Source organism: Lipophrys pholis (genome assembly GCF_963383615.2).
Source record: "Lipophrys pholis genome assembly, chromosome: 1".
NCBI classification, from domain to species: Eukaryota; Metazoa; Chordata; class Actinopteri; order Blenniiformes; family Blenniidae; genus Lipophrys; species Lipophrys pholis.
Genome location: NC_137635.1, coordinates 6,512,661 through 6,531,525, shown reverse-complemented (window position 1 = coordinate 6,531,525; position 18,865 = coordinate 6,512,661). Strand labels below are relative to the sequence as shown.

Here is an 18,865-nt window from a genome sequence, read left to right as displayed (position 1 = left end):
TACTGTTTTCATACATTAGGTGGCAGTGTTGAGTCACTTAGTGATAATACAAACAACAATTTTTACTTCAGTTTCTGATTGTCAAAGTTAAGCCTATTTTAATCTTGCTTTGGTTCTAATAAAGTCCAGTTGGGTAAAAGACGTAAACCTGCTCATCAAATATAAAAAACCCACAACTTTCACTATATTTTGTGTTTTCTCTCTGTGTATTTAACTCAATACACCATCTTGTGGCACAAACGTGTTTTGCAAGCGATAGTAGAGTACTTAAACTCTTTACTTTTTTTACTTAAAAATAATATCTTTACTTAAATAATAAAAAAAAGCACAGTTTCTGAAGTGTACTGTACTTGATCATTTCAATGGACTCAACATGAAACACAATTAGACCAATTTAGTTTCAATTGAAATGAAAACAGGATGCGTTGATTTTCAACAAATATTGATTTAACCTGATCACACTGGAATTTGTCAACTTCTGATCAATAACTGCTTCAGTCAGCTGCTCTGATCTTTTCTATTTCTGGATCCTCCGTAGAGGTTGAAAGACATTTTCAGAATATAAGAAGTAGAAAACTCAAGATATTTACTCTCTAACGTAGACAATGCATTTAAAAAGTAAGTCACCACTTCCACTTTCCAGCAGGCAGTGAGGCCGGCGTCCACCTGCTGTCTGCCCGCCACACTGACCACACACCCCCGTGGTGCCAGCCATGACATGAACATTTAACCTCCCCATTCCTTCACACTCGGGACAGACAGGTGTTCCCGGCTTCCTCCCTGGAAGTAAACCAGCAAGACAATTGTAAAGTATGGGAAACCTGCCGTAAAGCAGACCACCACCGCTTTCCTCACAAATCAACTTTCTAATGCTGCGAATGGACGTGATGTGGAAATAGGCTAATAAAAGCTCTTTTGGTCATTCGGAATGTGAAAGGCTGAACTTTGGATCAATAGAAATGATTTGGTTTTAGAAGTCAGATAACCAAAGACACTTTTTCATGACAATTCGGACTCTAAACTGCAAAACTTTCAGATTCTGATGGATTCTGTCATGGTGGCTGACTCCGTGATTACGCTATGAAATTACACGAGAACATTTGTTTCCACAAAATCTCTCATCGTGAAACATGTTTAACATTTCTAACGGCTCAACGAGGACTCCTGAAACTTTATGGTTCAAAAAGAAACCCAAAGTTCTCTGGAGCGAAGGAAACAATCAGCACAGGAAACGCAGCCAAACACAGACGGACCAGAGGCCCGATTTATACCCAAACCACCAGGTGACGACAATCACTCACTGAGGCACAGGTGAAAGACATCAGGGTGAGGATCAGCAATCAGACACCAGGGAGGGAGACAAGCAGCCTCAAACAAGAGACAAAAAACCAGACAGAACATGAACCCCCGACTCTCTGGTGACCCCCAAAGTCTTTCTTTTGGGCCACAAAAAAATACTAAAATTACCAAAGGAGGTGCAATGTTTCCCTCACAATTTATCAAAATTTTCAAAATTATTATTATTATTATTATTATTATTATTATTTTGCTTGTTTGTTAAACTGTAAAGCATCTCAAAGGTACAGTTTTATCTAACTTGTGGATGTGAGATGATGCTGTGTTGCTCTGCCCTGCCTCTTAATGAAAATCTAAAAAAAGAAGAAAAAAATACTTTATTCCATTATGTGTTCAAAAATATATATTTTTATTTGTGCAACTATCTACATACACGCACAATCAAGGTTTTTTTTCATTGGGTTTTACTTGCTCTCCTGATTGGCTGATTCTATCCAATCAGGTTGAGCGTTCACATGCTCCCTGAAGAAATTCCCTGTGAAGCTAAGGAAGAGCTGAAGAGCTCATTCAAAGGTGAATTAAAGACAAATCTTCATTTCATCCGGTTGAAAAAGCAAAGATGAATCTTCTGCCAATAAATCCGTGTATCTTCAGAGTGAAGCAGCTGCTCTTTGTGATCACCTCGTGTCAGCTGGTAACATTTAAATGGAGAACTAAAAGACATGTTGACGTTAGAGTTTGCTCAACCTGGAGAATGTGAGAGCTATTCCAGTGCTTTATGGGACTTTTATTGTCTTTTTGAATGAGCCAATGAAAAGTCTGTGAATATCTTCCAGCGACTTCGCTGTCAGGTTTGTACATTGGAAAGTGATGAGGACTAAATGTGCCAAATCGAGTTTTGGAATGAGTTCACCAGAATCAAGGAATGTTTTCTAAAGGTTTTTTTTTTTTTTTTCCCCCACTTGACACTGAAGATTAATAATGGCACGCAGAATAAACCTTCTGGAAGGTAAAACCGTCAGACAGAGCCGCTTCAACACCCAGAGACTAGAAGGTCTGGATACTTTCAGGTGTATTGTTCACAGTATTACTTCGACACGTTATGGTAAAGTTAGTGGTATTTCCATAAAAAAAAAACCCCAACTTAGTCACCCTGCTGATCTGGACGTAATACTCCGAGTATCAAACCCATCCTGACCAAATCAGTTTTCCAAAAATAGTTTGTGACATTACGCGTGGCAGTATGAATCACAGATTATCGGCATCTTCACCGTACAAGCTGAAATCTGAGCAGGGTACTACATGGCAGTGCGTCCATGAGGATGATGAATCCGAAGGGGACGACAATATCCATCGACCTGCGCCTCCGCCAACCTGGCAGGATGTCAATTTCAGCCAGTCTCTAAACAGAGAAGACATCATTTACCCTTCTGTACTCTGGCAGCGCTCCACCGCATTGATCTGCCGTGATGCTGGAAAACAATCGGAGAGGTGCCACTCGGCCGTCACACTGGTCAATAATGTGGATTCGCTCTGGGCTGCTTAGCGAATGGAGATCTGTGCCGTTTGGCTCCGGGGTTTAAAGGAGGCTGACTGGAGCTCTGCTCAGTTCACCTCATCTTTCCCAAGAGTGGATGCAGTCGTTTAATAAAAGTGATCGAGGGATGTGAGGGATTTCCCAGAAGCATCTTCAGCTTGGATTAAATTACACTGTAAGAAACTCACGGTAACATTCAGAGTCCCTGAGTGAGAGTGAATGACCCAAACATTTCCTCAGGAGGTGAGATATTTAAAAGTGATTTACTGTTAAAAGTAAGCTGCTTTTACATATTCTTTTTAAAAACCTTTTGTGGTCATACTTTTACACAGCTACTCAATTTAATTCAATTCAATTCAACTTTACTTATATAGCACCGCATACAATACAGTCAATTGTAGGTAACAGAGAGAAACCCAACAAATCCAACTTATTTAAAAAGAAAAAAATAGAACTGACTTTGACACAGTAAGTCACTTTGAAAGTTCATGAAGTTACTGGAAAAAGTTACTTTTACAATTTTTTTTAACACATTGGCAGTAACGTACTTCAATACATGAAGTTATTGCTAATTTTTAGTTTTTAATATAATAAGTTACTATGTGAAATTAACTTAAATATAAAAACTGTACACTTCTACATTACACAATTTTTCTAGTTTTACAGTGTGTTGAAACACTAACACGCTGTAGAAAGTTTAACATTCAACTAAGCAGAAAAAGGTAAATGGCAGTGGTTTTATTTTGCCGTAAAGTGTGTATATATTTTCTCTGACATCTTCCTTTGTGTCTCTTTTCAAAAGCTGTCATGTTTTGTGTTTCACAGTCGCAGGTCAAAGTGAAAACATCAGACTTCCCCCGCTGGGCGTTGTAGGTTTGGTCTCCCATGAGAATACAAGGCATTGTGCCTCCATAGAGCAGCTTCACTGAAGACACAATACATGAGACAAGCTGCTGAGGAGCGTTTGGTTCTAACACCTGCAGGGAACGAGCCTCGACTGACACACACACACACACACACACACACACACACACACACACACACACACACACACACACACACACACACACACACACACACACACACACACACACACACACACACACACACACAACCCTGGAACTTCCACCTCCACCCTCATACTCCATCATTAAAGGTTGGAGCAGATTAACGGACGAGTCAGTCGGTAAAGTTCAGGGAGGCTTTGCAGTATTAGTTAGAAAACACATATTAATGCTGAAACACTGAGAGTATAGATCCTCCTGAACCCACTTCATTCAGGAAGGTGTTGGTTAACATCTGGAGATGACGAGAGGAAATCTGCGGCGGTGCAACAGATTACAGCTCCATCAGATTACAGTGTTAAGTAAATACAAGTGGAAATACACATAACAATATCTGATACTGCATGGGGTACTTGTACCCGGATACAACCGGGGAAGTAATATGTGACGTATGAATTGAGCTTAATGCCATGTAAATTAGTACTTCTATCAGTACTCGGTACCGGCAAGTAGCTGGAGGTTAGTATTCGTACTTGTACTTGTACTCGTCCTTTAAAAAAGTGATATTTATGATTTTAAACTATCTAATAATGAAAACTTGAAAGTACATCTGTCGGTTATGTGTATTTATAACTTTACAGAATTACAGCCTTCTCATTTGCCTCGTGGTGCGACCTTGAAGAGTAATCTGATTACCCCTTTGAAGAGTAACGTAGTTCCATTACTGATTACTTGTTTGTAAAAGTGACTAAGCTAGATCAGTGGTCCCCAATCCTTTTTCACTTAAAGTTTTAAGCGACATCATTTTTCCACAGACCAGCAGGAAGTGGCAGGAAACGCATTAAAGTGTGGCTCTGACCTAAGTGATTTTCAAAATAAAACTCAATGCAGACAAACAGATATCTAAAATGTAAATTTTCAAAATAAAAATGTTTCCTCTGTCTTGGCGTCCCCAGTATCAGATGATCCACAGACCGGTACCGGTCCACCGGTGTTCGGGGACCGCTGAGCTGGATTACAAGTTACTTCATTAGTTACATTCAGCAGCTGCTTTAATGTGATTACTAGTTTGGATAATAGTAACGCTTAAGATTACTCGTTACTGGAAAAAGTGGTGATATCACTGGTCAGAAGTACATGCTGTGTCCTGATGTCCTTTCTGATCCGAAAACAAGTTACGTTACTCTCACATCATGTTAGTTACTTTTGAAGAAACAAGAAAAAGTTGGGAGTGATTGTATCTGATTACTCGCCACATGAAGGGTTACACTGAAATCCAAGTAAACCTGGAAAAATAACAAACAAACAAAAAAACCACGAGGCGTGAAAACAGAAGCTAAAATCAAAAGTCCGAGATAAATAAATAAATAAATAAATAACTAAATAAATAAATAAATAAATAAATAAATACTCGATTTGCTGAGCAGCCATTATGGTCACAGTCGACACCTGAAACATAAACCAGCCTTCAAAACAGTCAACTAAACATTGGAGGGTGAAAAACTACACCAAACAAAACAAAAACAAAAACAACCACAAGTTGACTGGCAGTTAATCTCAATCAGCAGAGAAAACTGCAGGAATGTGTGTGTGTGCGTGTGCGTGTGCGTGTGCGTGCGCGCGTGCGTGCGTGCGTGCGTGCGTGTGTGTGTGTGTGTGTGTGTAACTGCAGGGCAGAGCTCTGTGGCGAGCTGTGTTAAGTATAGACCACGGCAGCATGGCAGCTCGATCACATGGGTGCGGCTTTGAGCTCGAAAAATGTTCTGAGCAGAAGGAGCGCAGGAGGAACGGCGTGCCTGCACATGACGGTCGCCTCGCCGTGCGCCACGAGGAAATCAAAGGGCAATCGTAAAAAGTGATTACCGGGTTCAGGTGGAGTCGTTAACCAGGGAAACGATGATCTTATCACCTCCAGGCTTTATCACACAGTGGCTGCTGTCAGTAAGCTGGTGTTTACTGATCCCAACTCCAATTGTTCCTACTTAGTCCAAACTTTTTTCTTTTCACACTAAGACTGATATTTACACTCCGTTACAAGTGGTCTTTATGTGCAATAGGATTCGAGAGGGAAAGCCATAATGACATGCTGATGCTCCATGATCCCACTGCTAGGCTCCGCCCACAGGCCTGCTCAGTCACAATGGAGGACGAGACAAAACAACCAGCACAGTTGTTTTGTCTCGTCAGCTTATCTCCTCATATCTGACTTCTCGAATTAGAAAATGTTACAACCGGCACATGAAGAATCATGCAGTTACTCCTGGAATTTATATGTTTACAGTAGAAGTTTCTCAATAAGTAACAGTTAAAGTGTGTTTTCTCACAGATTGTTATTTTATATTTTGTCTGGTGCTTCTGAAAAGAAAAGTATTTCTCAGACAAATATCTGTCAATTAACTCTAATGATTACTGCAAACATGTTAAAAACAAGTTGGACGTCTGACGATGAAGTACACAGATGTACGTGATCTCCTGACTCGCTTTATGAGTACATGATCCTCAACTTTATGTCTTAATGAGACGATAAAGCTGGAAGCTGATAGCAGGATACAACAGGACGGTTCTCTCTAACCTGAGACTGGACTGTGAGAAAAATTGTCAAATTGATCAAAAAAGTACGTATTTATATTTGATCCCTTTCAGTTGCTGAGATAGAATCGAGGTGATAAAGTTGATTCTGAACCCAGAAATCTGCTCTGTTCTTCTCAGTATAGCTGAAACGGAGCAGAAGGATTTAAACTGAGCCGTTTTTCACTTGGAATTGTTGTCGTGTAACAAACACACACGTACATCTGTCGGTTTAATAAGAACCAGGGAGCAGCAATCAAAGGTCCGCTGAGCTGAAACACATCAGGAGCAGAGCGACATGCAGGACAAAACAGAACAAAGTCCAAATGTGAAGCATAAAATCCACAAAACATAACATCAACACAACAAAAACATCCAAACCAAACATGAACCGAGCCGCTGTGAAGTGAAGCCTGAAGCATACTGAGAACCGGAATGACAAGAATGACATGACAAACAAGGAGCAACGGAAATGAATAAACGAGAAAGAGACTTTTAACAAACAGAAAACCGAATAAAAGATGTTCTAACAGCTTCTACTGGGACGGATGTTAACAGAGGGAGTGTCCTTCTGCTTCATCATGCTTTTTAAATCACGGAATGATTTTCCTCTTAGTATTTCTACTTATCCAAAGACGTTTGTTGTATAATTAAACCCAGTGAACAAAGAGGCCATAAAGCTGGGGGGGTGACGTCATCAGGGACTCAGAATGACCTCAGAGCGACTCCACAGCAGCGATTCAGTGATACGTTATCTGACAGCTGTGACTCAGTAAGTGTCAAGACCACCTTGTAAAACGTGAGGATTAGAGACGACACGTGTGTGTGTGTGTGTGTGTGTGTGTGTGTGTGTGTGTGTGTGTGTGTGTGTGTGTGTGTGTGTGTGTGTGTGTGTGTGTCTGTGTGTCTGTGTGTCTGTGTGTGTGAGTTCTCGCGTGCAGCCATCCCTTCGCCGACCCGTCGAATCCAAACACACACACACACACCCACACACACACACACACACACACACACACACACACACACACACACACACACACACGCACACACAGATAAACATGCATCAGATTAAATAGTTGCGTTGCTGCTTTGAAGCCGTGTTTCTCCGTTATCTCGCTCCCGGACTGCGATAACGGCGAGACGGGCCTCGCACACGACGTTTCCCTGCCGTCGGGACGGATCCAGCGAAGACGCAGCTCAGCAGGCGAATCCGACGCCGGCGATTGTTGAGACTCGGATTCAGACCAGACGAGCTGAGAAGAACTTCTGTGTCAACTTCATGTCCACTGGGTGATTCTGAAAGGTTAGGGTTTTTTTTGTTTTTTTAATCTGTGTGATCCCAGCTGACAATCAGTGGAAAAACAATCCGTCGATTTAGACTTGTTATGTGAGTTACATGCATGTCTTTAGGACCATGGGAGAAAGCTGGTGTATCTGAATAAATATGCACAGGGAGAACTAATGCCTCGTTGACAACGTTTCAGGTGAAAATGCATAATTTTTGCATTTTCGTTTCATAAAAGTTTCACGTTTACACGTCAACGTTTTAAAAACATCCACTTACACTGCAATGACAGAAACACTGGAAAGGATGTAGTTAGTATGCCAGGCCACTAGTGGATGCTCTCTGGGTTTTATTGAGTGAAACCACACACACACACACACACACACACACACACACACACACACACACACACACACACACACACACACACACACACACACACACACACACACACACACACACACACACACCTTTATAACCAAAACAGCCACTTTTCTTTCCACCAAATAAAGTCGAGCTGCAAAACACGTTTACCTTTGAAATGAGGCTTTAAAAGTTTCATGTTTTGATAATAAGTATGACAATTTGCATTCATGAAGTTTGAATTACATTTAGGATGAGAAACGTTTCATCACAGAACATTTTCATTTTGTTTTTGGACGTGATTATAATGGTTTCATCCTTTGTTTTAAAAATTTTTTTTAAACCATGTTTGCTCTTTTTAATCATTTTGTCTTTCTCTGAAGCAGTTGTACATGTTTTCCCCAAAGCTGTTTCAGCATTTTTCACCATTTATGGTGGTTTTTTGCTATTTTTAAATTTTTTTGTTATTTTCTTAAAGCCTTTTGGAACCAAGCTTCTTTTTTTTTTTTTTTTTTTTTAAATGACTGTCGTGTAAATAAGGAGAAACAAGTTTATTCATGTCTATTTTCCTCAAAGCTTCAGGGAGCCATTACAGAAGGACTAAAGAGCCACACGCGGCTCCGAAGCTGCAGGTTGCAGACAGAATCAAGTGTTCCAGTTCCGCGCAGCAGGAAACTACATAGAGCAACTCCACAGAACCAGAGAAGCAACGAGTCAGTAAAGCTCCTTCACTTTGGGAATACAAACCCCACCTGGAGGTGAACGGTGTCCATACCTCGCTGTTTGCGTCCACTCAGTTGTAGAGCAACGGTTCGATGCCGTGGATCCGGGGGGTTGATGTATGGGGGGACATGAGCGGCATCCAGGGTTCGCTGGCCGCCGCGGTCAACGGACTCGACGCGTCAGCACATCAAGATGGATGGTGGAGGTCCGGTGGAGGCCCGGAGGCGGAGTGACTCCCGGCTCCTCCGGCCGGCTGGTTCGCTCCCCGCCGGTCGGCACCGTTTGCCGCCGGCGCTTTATTTAAACACCTCGCCACACAGTCGTCGCCCGGCAGGACGGGGTCACGAAAAACACTTTTGTCTCTTCTCACTCAGGTGGTTTCACTTTTTCAGACAAATTTACTGCCGCTGTGGAGCGAGGACTCACTCTGCCAGAACGCTGGAATTCCACGGCGGCGGAGGACGGCCTTCATCTCCTCCTGGAGTACCAGGGGCTCCTTTCACTGAACGTCGTCCGGAGAAAAAGAGACTCTTAAATCTTTGTTCCACAGTTTCATCTTTTAATCCGACACACACATATATGTGGAGAAGAATTTGGAGGGAATCAATGTTGTTACTGAAGAAGATGAAAACACGATGAAAACTGGACAGAATAAGAATCACTTATTGGAAAATGTTGCAGGGATAAAACAATCTTCTGAAAAAAACAAAACAAACAAAACAACAACAAGGGGAATTTTCTGAACGCAATAAATGGTTTTCAATGTTTTTCAAATGACTTATAAGCAGGTACTTTAGCTGTTTGTTGCTGCAGTGCGACTGTACTGCGACGACTTCAAGGGAAAATATAAAAGTTGTGTCCGTTTCCATGGCGACGGAGCTGGGAGCTGGTCTGGCGTGCTAGCTTTGCAGAATTTAAGATGGGTTTTCATTTCAAACGTCATGGATAAACCAGTAAAAAATACATTATTTCATAAAGGTGGATTTGGAGTTTAGAGTCATATTTGTTGCTGTTGTTGTTTGCTATTACGAAGATCTTTGAGATTTATTTTTATGCCACTTGTGAGAAAAGAGATAATTTCAGCCATTTAAGCTTTAATTGCTGAATATTGATTCATCTCTGAATGTAGCACCTTGTTAGAAAAAGGAACTTTCTCTTCATGCAGTATATTTTAAATAGAATAATTTTAAAAAGGTAATATTTAGTCAATTTTGTGCATCATTTAAGAATATAGAGGCAAATTTTTGGAAATGGAAATATGGTCCTCCGACGTAAATGAAGAGATATTTGTGTATCATATAAGACTGATAAAAACAAAAAGCTGATTTGAAACGACACGTTTTCAAGGCTCTACAACTCAAACAGGGAAACTGCAAGTAACTGCAAATGTCTGGAGATATTCTGCAGAATCCTCCATTGAGTCTCACATGTAAGAAATTATGTCAAATTTACTGCAGTCATCGTCGTGTTTTCAGTCTTTCAGATATTCCTCATCCAGTGAGATCCCATAGATCGGGGTGTCCAAACCCGGTCCTGGAGGACCGGTGTCCTGCATGTTTTAGCTCTCTCCCTGCTTCAGCATACCTGAATCTAATGATGACGTCATCACCAAGGTTGTGAAAACGCCCAATAACGAGAACCAACCTTCATTGCAATCAGGTGTGCTGCAACTGGGAGAGCGCTGAACCCTATAGATCTATCTCTATAGATCATCTCTATCTTTGGCTGAATGCCAATGTCTATTGTTGTGTATGTAAATGAATACTGAATACTGAATGCAGACAGTAAATACTTTCAATCAGCTTTAGGGAACGGGATCTCCCATATTCTAAGACAACCTATTCAAGACTTGATGATGTTTTGCAGAAAGGATTCAACATAAAAACCATTGTGACTGCTGCTCAGTGAGATTCAGTCCTGTCATTTTGACATTCCTGTAGCGCAGCTTGATACCCGGTGAGTTAGTGTGTTGTCGTCGGCTTTACGGGAATTACTGCTGGATGGAACTCTTTACCTGGACTGAGTCACTTGTGATTCACTGTCCCACTAGTATCTGTGTGAGCACGCACGTCTTTGTGTTTGTGTGTGTTTTGGCTCGGCGAGCCGCTCTAATGCGCCCTAATAACCGTGATGTCACCCACCTGTTTGTTTGGCTCAGGGCTCCTGATGACTGATGGGACCATTTTCACTAATTATCTGATCTGATCAGGAGCTCAAGGCAACACAAACCGTAAATGTGAAACATTGCCTATTCAGAAGTAATCGCTGGGATTTATCCACTTATGAAAATTGGTGAGACGCAGGTTTTTCCACTCACCTTCTAGAAAATGAGGAAAGTTAAGTAGGAACACCGCAGCATGTTCTTTCTATAAATACTCTAATTTGGCTTTAGTTTGCTCCCACAATGCGATGTCGGGGTCGGACTTCTTCTTAAGCTGGAAAACATGTTTGCACAGTGAAAATATGGAGAAAAAAAACAAACCTTCACTTTCTGATTTCATGAGTATTAAGACTTCAGGTACTTTTCCTCAAGGATTCTTCAACATGTGGTGTGAAACGTGGGATCGAACTCACCTCATTATTATCATTATTAGCAATAATAATAATAATAATAATAATAATAATAATAATAATAATAATAATAATAATAATAATAAACAAACTGCTCTAACAAGTAGAACACAGCTTCTAATGACCGAAGATTCCAGCTGCTGCTTGAATCACCTTTACTTTTATTAGGTAACTTATACCTGAGCTCGTTTCTACGGTGGCCTGGAAGGGTCACACAACAGTAAAAGCTACAACACAACAGTAAAAGCCACAACAGGAAAAAGTCAAGACAGAAGTGTGCAGCGGTCGGAAGGTTTCGCGTCCGGAGGACATTATATCTGGACGGACCATCATGATTACCACAGAGTTTAATGAAACGCTTCTGCTCGATGATCGTGATTAATGTCGTCGTGTTGTTGAGATGGTCACAACGTTATGTTTGTGTTCTGCCGGCCATCGTTTGGTTATTGTGTCCGCCACAAAATACCGTCCCCCAGAAACAAAGCACGATCTTCTGGGCGCTGCACGCTGCTGTTGTGTTGAAACCTTCTGGGCCACCGTACGTTTCTACCCTGAGTCCAGAGCAGCCATGTTGATGCAGAGCTTCTGCAACACAACAAGTTTTTACCCGTTCAAGTAAAGTTCAGAAAACGATGCCCAGCGGTGAAACACGGCATTCAGTAAAGTTACAGAAATATTTCTTGCTGAACAAAAGGTAATGACAGTGATGCAGAGATGAAATGTGACACAGGAAGCTCACAAAGAGTTTAGCAGCAAACGGTTTGACGCTCGCTGTTCAGACACGCACGGTCGTCAACGTATCTGCGGTTCAGACTAATTCCTCCTGTAGACTCTGGGCCGTCGGGGGAATGAGTGCCGTGAAACTCTGCCACCACAAAGTTTCTATCTTTCGACTTTGAAGAAGAGAAGAACATTAAAGGACTTCAATTTATTTTTATTAGCAGAAGATAATTGTCTGGATGTTGACGGCGTCACGTTAATATGATCCAGACGTGTTTGGTCAGGCAGAATCATGAAGTTAAGTAAGGTTGAACGTTGAGACGTAAGATGACGTTGTTGTTCTTGTTTTCCTCAGTTCAGTGAATAAAACGATGAGATGCTAAACTAAACTGCTGAGATTTTACCTCAGGGGTTTTTGAACCTGCCATGTTTTACATTAATGGGTCCATTAAAACGTGTTTCCCTTTTAGCAAGACTGAAGGTTTAAAAAGCTCAAAGTAAAAATTTACTTTTCTTTTTTTTTGGGGGGGGGGGGAGGCAATTATTGTTGTTGGATTTAATCTTCACTAGTATGCTCTGGTCCAGATTACACATTTTGTTTCGAATGTAACACGCAAAATGACAAATAAACCAGCCTTTACCCTGAATGGAGGAACGGCATTGGCTGGTTTCTATTACGGTTTGGGACTAATGACAATCATTGGTCGACTCGTCGTCAATAGTGAATCAGTGGAGCTCGAAAATTCACTTTATTTGAGAAACACAACTGCAAAGTTGCACATGCAAATTAGAGAGCATGGTGTTAACGCAGGGAACTATGGTAACGTTTCTGGCACTACTAGACATCATACAGGACGTTTATTCAACCTCTTAAGTGAAGCAGAGTGAAGCTGCTGAGGAAACAGGAACACAAGTTCATTGTTGTTTTTGTTGTTTACTTAACCTTAAATTAAAAAATTGAAAGAATCCTGCTCATTGAATTACTCAACTAATCAATCAGTAGGGTACAAGCTTGTCGCAGTCAATTATTACGACGTCTCAACCCTGGTATCTGCTTTTACGAATCAGCAGATCAGTAATTGACGAGTCCTCTTATCCTCACACTGTCACCTTAATGCAGGAAAATAAAGACACTGAAGGTTAAAAGAAAACTGAATGAACTTTTATTCCAAGTAAACTTGGTATTGAACACACTTTTTCTATTTATAGAACACGCAAGGTGGAAGTTTGCATGTAATCCTGTCCTTTTAGCTTCCAGACTACGACACGACTCAGTTTTATTTTCACCAAACTGAAACGAAAGTTCAGTTTTTGTTCGAACCCTCAGCGTCGAGCTGAAACAAACCAGGAGTCTCTGAGGTGGTTTGTGTGAAACTGTAGTGAGAAATTGCAGCAAAAATAATAATTTAACTGACATGTTAGGATCCCATGACTTGTAATATTTTACAACTGGAAAGCATCAGATGTCATGAAGTTATGGAGAAAATCCAAACAGCTACAGACTTCCTGTTATCTCGGACGGAAATCACATTCTCGTCTCCGTGTGTTTACTTGGTTCTAATCTGTGCAGCGCGACGGGCCGAGCGCAGCGCAGCCTCCGCTAAACTGGCAGGACCACCGGTGCTAAGAACTGCAGCTCGGGTGAAAAAACATCCAGCAGATAAACAAGGTGACGTTTAAAGAACGAGCCTCCGAGTGTCGTTCTGCCAGAACAACGCAAGAGGAAAAGCACTCAGTGACAACCTCAGTGGAAGGAATTGGAGTCACTCTGGTACCGCCAGAAATCTAACGGGAGGAAGAGGAAGTCTAACTGGAGGAAGAGGAAGTATAACTTGAGGAAGAAGAAGTATAACTGGAGGAAGTATAACTGGAGGAAGTATAACTGGAGGAAGAGGAAGTATAACTGGAGGAAGAGGAAGTATAACTGGAGGAAGAGGAAATCCAGATCACTGAGGACGTCCACAGTATCTCCCAGTGTTCTGACGACCCTGGGAGACTTTTCACTACAAGAAATGATGTTTTGAGGGAAAATATAGTTCAAACTGAATGTTCGTGTGGTGAGAGGACTAAAACCATGTGCAGCGTGTGTGTGTGTGTGTGTGTGTGTGTGTGTGTGTGTGTGTGTGTGTGTGTGCTTCTTGTAATGATAGCCTTCAGCCTCTCTACCAGGCTGCAGGGCTGCTCCTCTCAACCTCAGGATCTCTGTCAACTTCCAGAGCCCGGGGCCACCAGCCTGCAGCCGGGGCCACCTGCCTGCAGCCAGGGCCACCTGCAGCCGGGGCCACCAGCCTGCAGCCGGGGCCACCAGCCTGCAGCCGGGGCCACCTGCAGCCGGGGCCACCTGATAGCAACACAACTTAATCAAAACTCTTAAAAAAACAAAAAGAACACTGATGTGAATCCTGCACGATGGTGTCGCCATCTAGTGGTTGATTCTGGTGCTGTCAGCTATTCTCACATGAAATCAGATTGGTCAGGGAGGTCAAAGTAAAACATACAAAAAAAACCCCAAAAAAACCTAGCGGTTGGTTTCCTGGGGGTCATATGTGAAACATCTGTTTATGTGTTATTGTTCATAAAATATGAGTTTGTGAGGCTTTCACTTTTATCACTGAAGCAACCATAGCCTGCTAACTGTTTGATAAAAGAGCCACTTCGTCTGTATTTTCTTTAAAAAGTATTAATAACAAATCTCCCCTTCACATATGAACCATTATTTTTTATTGTAATACGCCAAATAAAAAAGTAGAGCCGTGAAAAGGAAATATATTTCCCATTAATTTGAGCAACAGGACATCAACAGTGTAAGATAAATTAAAATGTTAACTATTAACCTGAAGTTCGCTATTTCACAAATTAACGTTAAAATGCTTATTATCAAACAACGAGACATGAAGTTTAGCAGGTGAGTGTTAAAATAAGCTGTTTAATGGAGTGTCTTTGCTATGATTAAAAGTAGAAAGCAGCAATCTGCCGACCTCAACTGGAAGTGCATAGATCTCAGTTAAATCATACAGTACTTTCTGGAGAGTAGAGTTTGCGTACGTCACACATGAGCAGCGATTTCATGTTGTAAACAAACAATGTGGGGGAAACAAATAGCAGCAAAAGGTTGCAAGTGTCCAAACGCTGCTACCGAGGCGAGAATCTCCCGCTCCCCGGTATGGACGATGATCTACAACCGTCATGGAGGAGGTACAGGAGAGGTTTTAAAAGGACGGTTTTGCAGAGGTGAGGTCTGGTCGGCGGGTCGCAGGCCGGTCAGGCTCTTCAGCGGGCAGGACGACCCCCCCGGGGCTTTAGCCCCGCCCACGTCACCCTCTGACCCGCCTGGCCGCCGGGCGGCTAGACACTGGACTGAAGACTCCTCGCCCGCTCTCTACTGCTTGTCCTTGCCTGGAACGCAGGAAAGAATGAAAACACGGAATGACACAGTTATGAAAACGCTTGAGGAATCTTAAAAAACAAACAAACTGCTTACTTGATTAAAGGTGCAGAAAGTAAAACGTTCTGTAACGTTACTATTCAATCTGACATTTTCCTACTGGACAGATAAAAAACTGGATATCCTGCCGGTTAGTGTGGAATCAGAGCAAGACTCTTTATTTATCAGCTCTTATTTTTTTTTTTTAAGTTTGGAATTATTGTGAAATAAAATGTAGAAAGTCCTCTTTTGCCCCAAATGACTTATCTGTTAAAGTTTGCAGAAACTGGAATACTTTCTCTCCACCTTTGTTGGGTTTAAAAAACAGTACAAGATATTAGGATTATTAGGACAATTATACACTTAATTTTTTTATTTTTTTTAAATGGCTCCTCACTTTATGTCAGACTGCTGAGTAAGCATTTTAATATTTGCACTTTATGGTAGGTTCTCAGGAAGAATATTTTCACCGTATTGTCTTTATATGTTTTTATATGTTTGTGTGGTTTTATGTGGGATGGAAATTAGCCTTGTGCTAAATCCGGCATATTTACAGTAACCTCATGAAGAGATGGTCTGTTCATTAATGTGTCCCGTCCAAATAAATGGAAAAATTGTAAATAAATTATAGTAATAAAATATTAAATATTGTAGTTTTAAACTAACAAATCTGACTATCGAGTACAAACATTTCAATCTGGCTCCGGTGTGAATAAATCTCTTGAAATGGCCTTTTTAAAGTTTTTTTTTTAACTTGTTTACGCAACAAAATGTGTTTTTCTTCAGCCTCCTAATTCAAAAATCGGTCCGTCTTACTGTGGACATTTCTAATTTCAGCGAACATTTATTCAATAAAACTGCTGACACACGACTATGTGCACCGTCTGTTGTTAACGCTGGACATTTTCCGAGTTAAGCTGCTTTCGGTTTACGATGTCAGAGACGATATTGATGCGTCTCACCTCTTCATTCATCCATAAGCAGGTCACTAACTTTCCATGTCGAGTCTTTCACTGTCTGCTGTTCATTTATTTCAGTTTTTCTTACTCTAAGTCTGGTTCTGGATTTTTAGTTTTCCTTTCAACTGTCGTCTTTGGTTTCCCACATCGGATTATATCGTTGTTGTTTGTTTAATCTAAAGGTTTTTCTAAGTGAAACGGCTGAGGGGTTTCCACTGAATCCTTCAAAGACGTGATCATCCGACCTTTATTGGGGACAAACTTGAGCGAGTGGCTGAAGATTCAGAAGCGAGACGTTCCCTCCTCGGGGCCGTCGGTCACGAACTCGTGGCCCAGCCCGTTCCCACACTTTCCACACAGGACCTGCGAGCGCACAAGACTTTAGAGTCCCTGACTCACACTGGTCACGGGGTTACTGCTCCCCGAGGGATTAACAGTGCGTGCGGCTCCGACCTTGAAGGCAGTGAGCGTCTCCATCATCTTGGTCACGCTGTCCTCCCTGATGGTGTCGGTGAACGCCGGCCACGGAGACGAGTGTGCGAACTTGGAGCGACTGGAGAAGAGCGGGTGGTTACACTTGGAGCAAACGTACATTCCTGAGAGGGACAGAAAAGTTTGGTACAACAAGTTCAGCCGACTCTTCTGTGATGGCGACTGTCTGAAAGATGAACTACGTTTTAGTATTGGAACGGTGCAACCAATCAGGACACTCTTGAACCAGCGTGTGGATCCAGTCTGGTTCAGTCTGATCCGGAATTAACCAGCGAAATGATCACGTGACTATCAGTTAAACATGACCACACCAATTGTATTCCTTTACTTCAGTGTAAAGAAGTTCTTTTCTCTTTTTTCCCACCTCTTTTTTAAAATTTTTATTCCTTTAGAAGAGAAAAAAAGAAGAAAAAATACCAAAAAACGAAAGAAGATATTTTATATAAAAAGTGAAAGTAAAAAGCAAAAAGGAAAAATTTTATTTGAGCTTTATTTGGGTGAAAAATCTGAAGGCAAACGACACCGTTTCTGCGGCCTTCAGCTCCTTTGCACCAAGAGTTTCAGATGCTGCTTCATTGCCACTGAGGCTATTTTAAGGTGGATTTCGAGTTCTGCTCCATCGCTGAGCCTTCAAGGCTCTTTTGTGTTATTTCTGCTCCTCTCACTTAAAAAGGAGGAATAATAATAAACCAGGAATAGACCAATTGGAGTTATTTTAACGCTTTTTGCAGGGTCACACCCACTGGACTTCAGCAGGGATTGACGGAGCTGTAGGCCACATGTTTGACTCACCTGACTAACATGGCCATTTAATTTTTCATTTTGGTTGTTCTTCATAACCCTAGAGGTCTGCAAACAAAAATAAACCTCAGATTTAGAGATACAACTCTCCAGTGTAGAAGTCACTGACTTTTCTGTTGTTGATGTCTGTTTTTAGACTGAACCTAATGAAATCTGCATTTACACGTGAAACAAGTTTTATATCAACATAAAGATCTGGATCATATCAATTCCAATAGTCTAAAACATGTTCAATTAAAGCCACGGTCATCATTAACGATTTCATTTAATCACTAAACCGAGGAATATAAACTCATGCAAACCACCACTACACAGTTCAACGATTTATTTTCACTATAAGATGAAACTATTATTTCTGCAGTTACTTTTACAGCTGACATATGTAATGTCACATCACGTGACCTCTCCTGCACGCCATCATTATGAAAGGTTAGCGTTTTACTATTTGGTGATTTTCACAATATATATAACACGCTATTCTCTTATAATAATCGCGTTTTCACAATCTGGTTCAAACTGTAAGAACGAAATGTTATTTCCGTCCTCTATAATCCAGTTATATCACCTCTGTGCTGTGAAGAACATCCAGCTCGCTCACCTGGTTTAAAATGATCCTTGTAGATCTCGCCGCCAAAAAACTGGCAGAAAGACATGTCGAGGTGTGATTTCAGATCCGCTGAAGGAGAAAATAAAGGTTGATCAGGCTGTTTGTGTCTCAGATGGTCGGTCGGTCTGATTCTCCTGCAGGTTTAACGGAGCTCCGCCTCCCGCTGTTCCACCCGCCGCCGCTAGATGTCAGTGTCCGACCAGCAGAGCGTTTTCATCGAGACACCCGCCAACACTTACTGAAGGAACACTTATAATAATAATAATAATAATAATAATAATAATAATAATAATAATAATAATAATAATAATAAGAAGAAGAAGAAGAAGAAGAAGAAGAAGAAGAAGAAGAAGAAGAAGAAGAAGAAGAAGAAGAAGAATGAAATATAAAAAGATTAATTAGTATAGTTTATACATTTTTTTTTATTTTACCAGTCAAACCTTGTTGAGAGTAAAAATTTAAATCACCACTTTTTCAAGAGTGTCCTGGCCAAGATAGGTAGCAGAAAATTGAAG

The 18,865-nt window shown here is 41.2% G+C and overlaps 1 protein-coding gene across 1 annotated transcript; it reads right to left on the bottom strand.

The window, feature by feature from the left end:
* Positions 1-13,214: 13,214 nt before the first annotated feature.
* msrb1b (methionine sulfoxide reductase B1b) lies at positions 13,215-18,520 on the bottom strand. Its single transcript, XM_080487731.1, has 4 exons — positions 18,342-18,520; positions 16,904-17,046; positions 16,696-16,813; positions 13,215-15,463 (listed from the first exon to the last, which is right to left on the bottom strand). Exons 1-4 carry the CDS (start codon positions 18,394-18,396, stop codon positions 15,447-15,449), a joined length of 333 nt encoding a protein of 110 aa, XP_080343857.1. The 5' UTR covers positions 18,397-18,520; the 3' UTR covers positions 13,215-15,446.
* Positions 18,521-18,865: the final 345 nt, after the last annotated feature.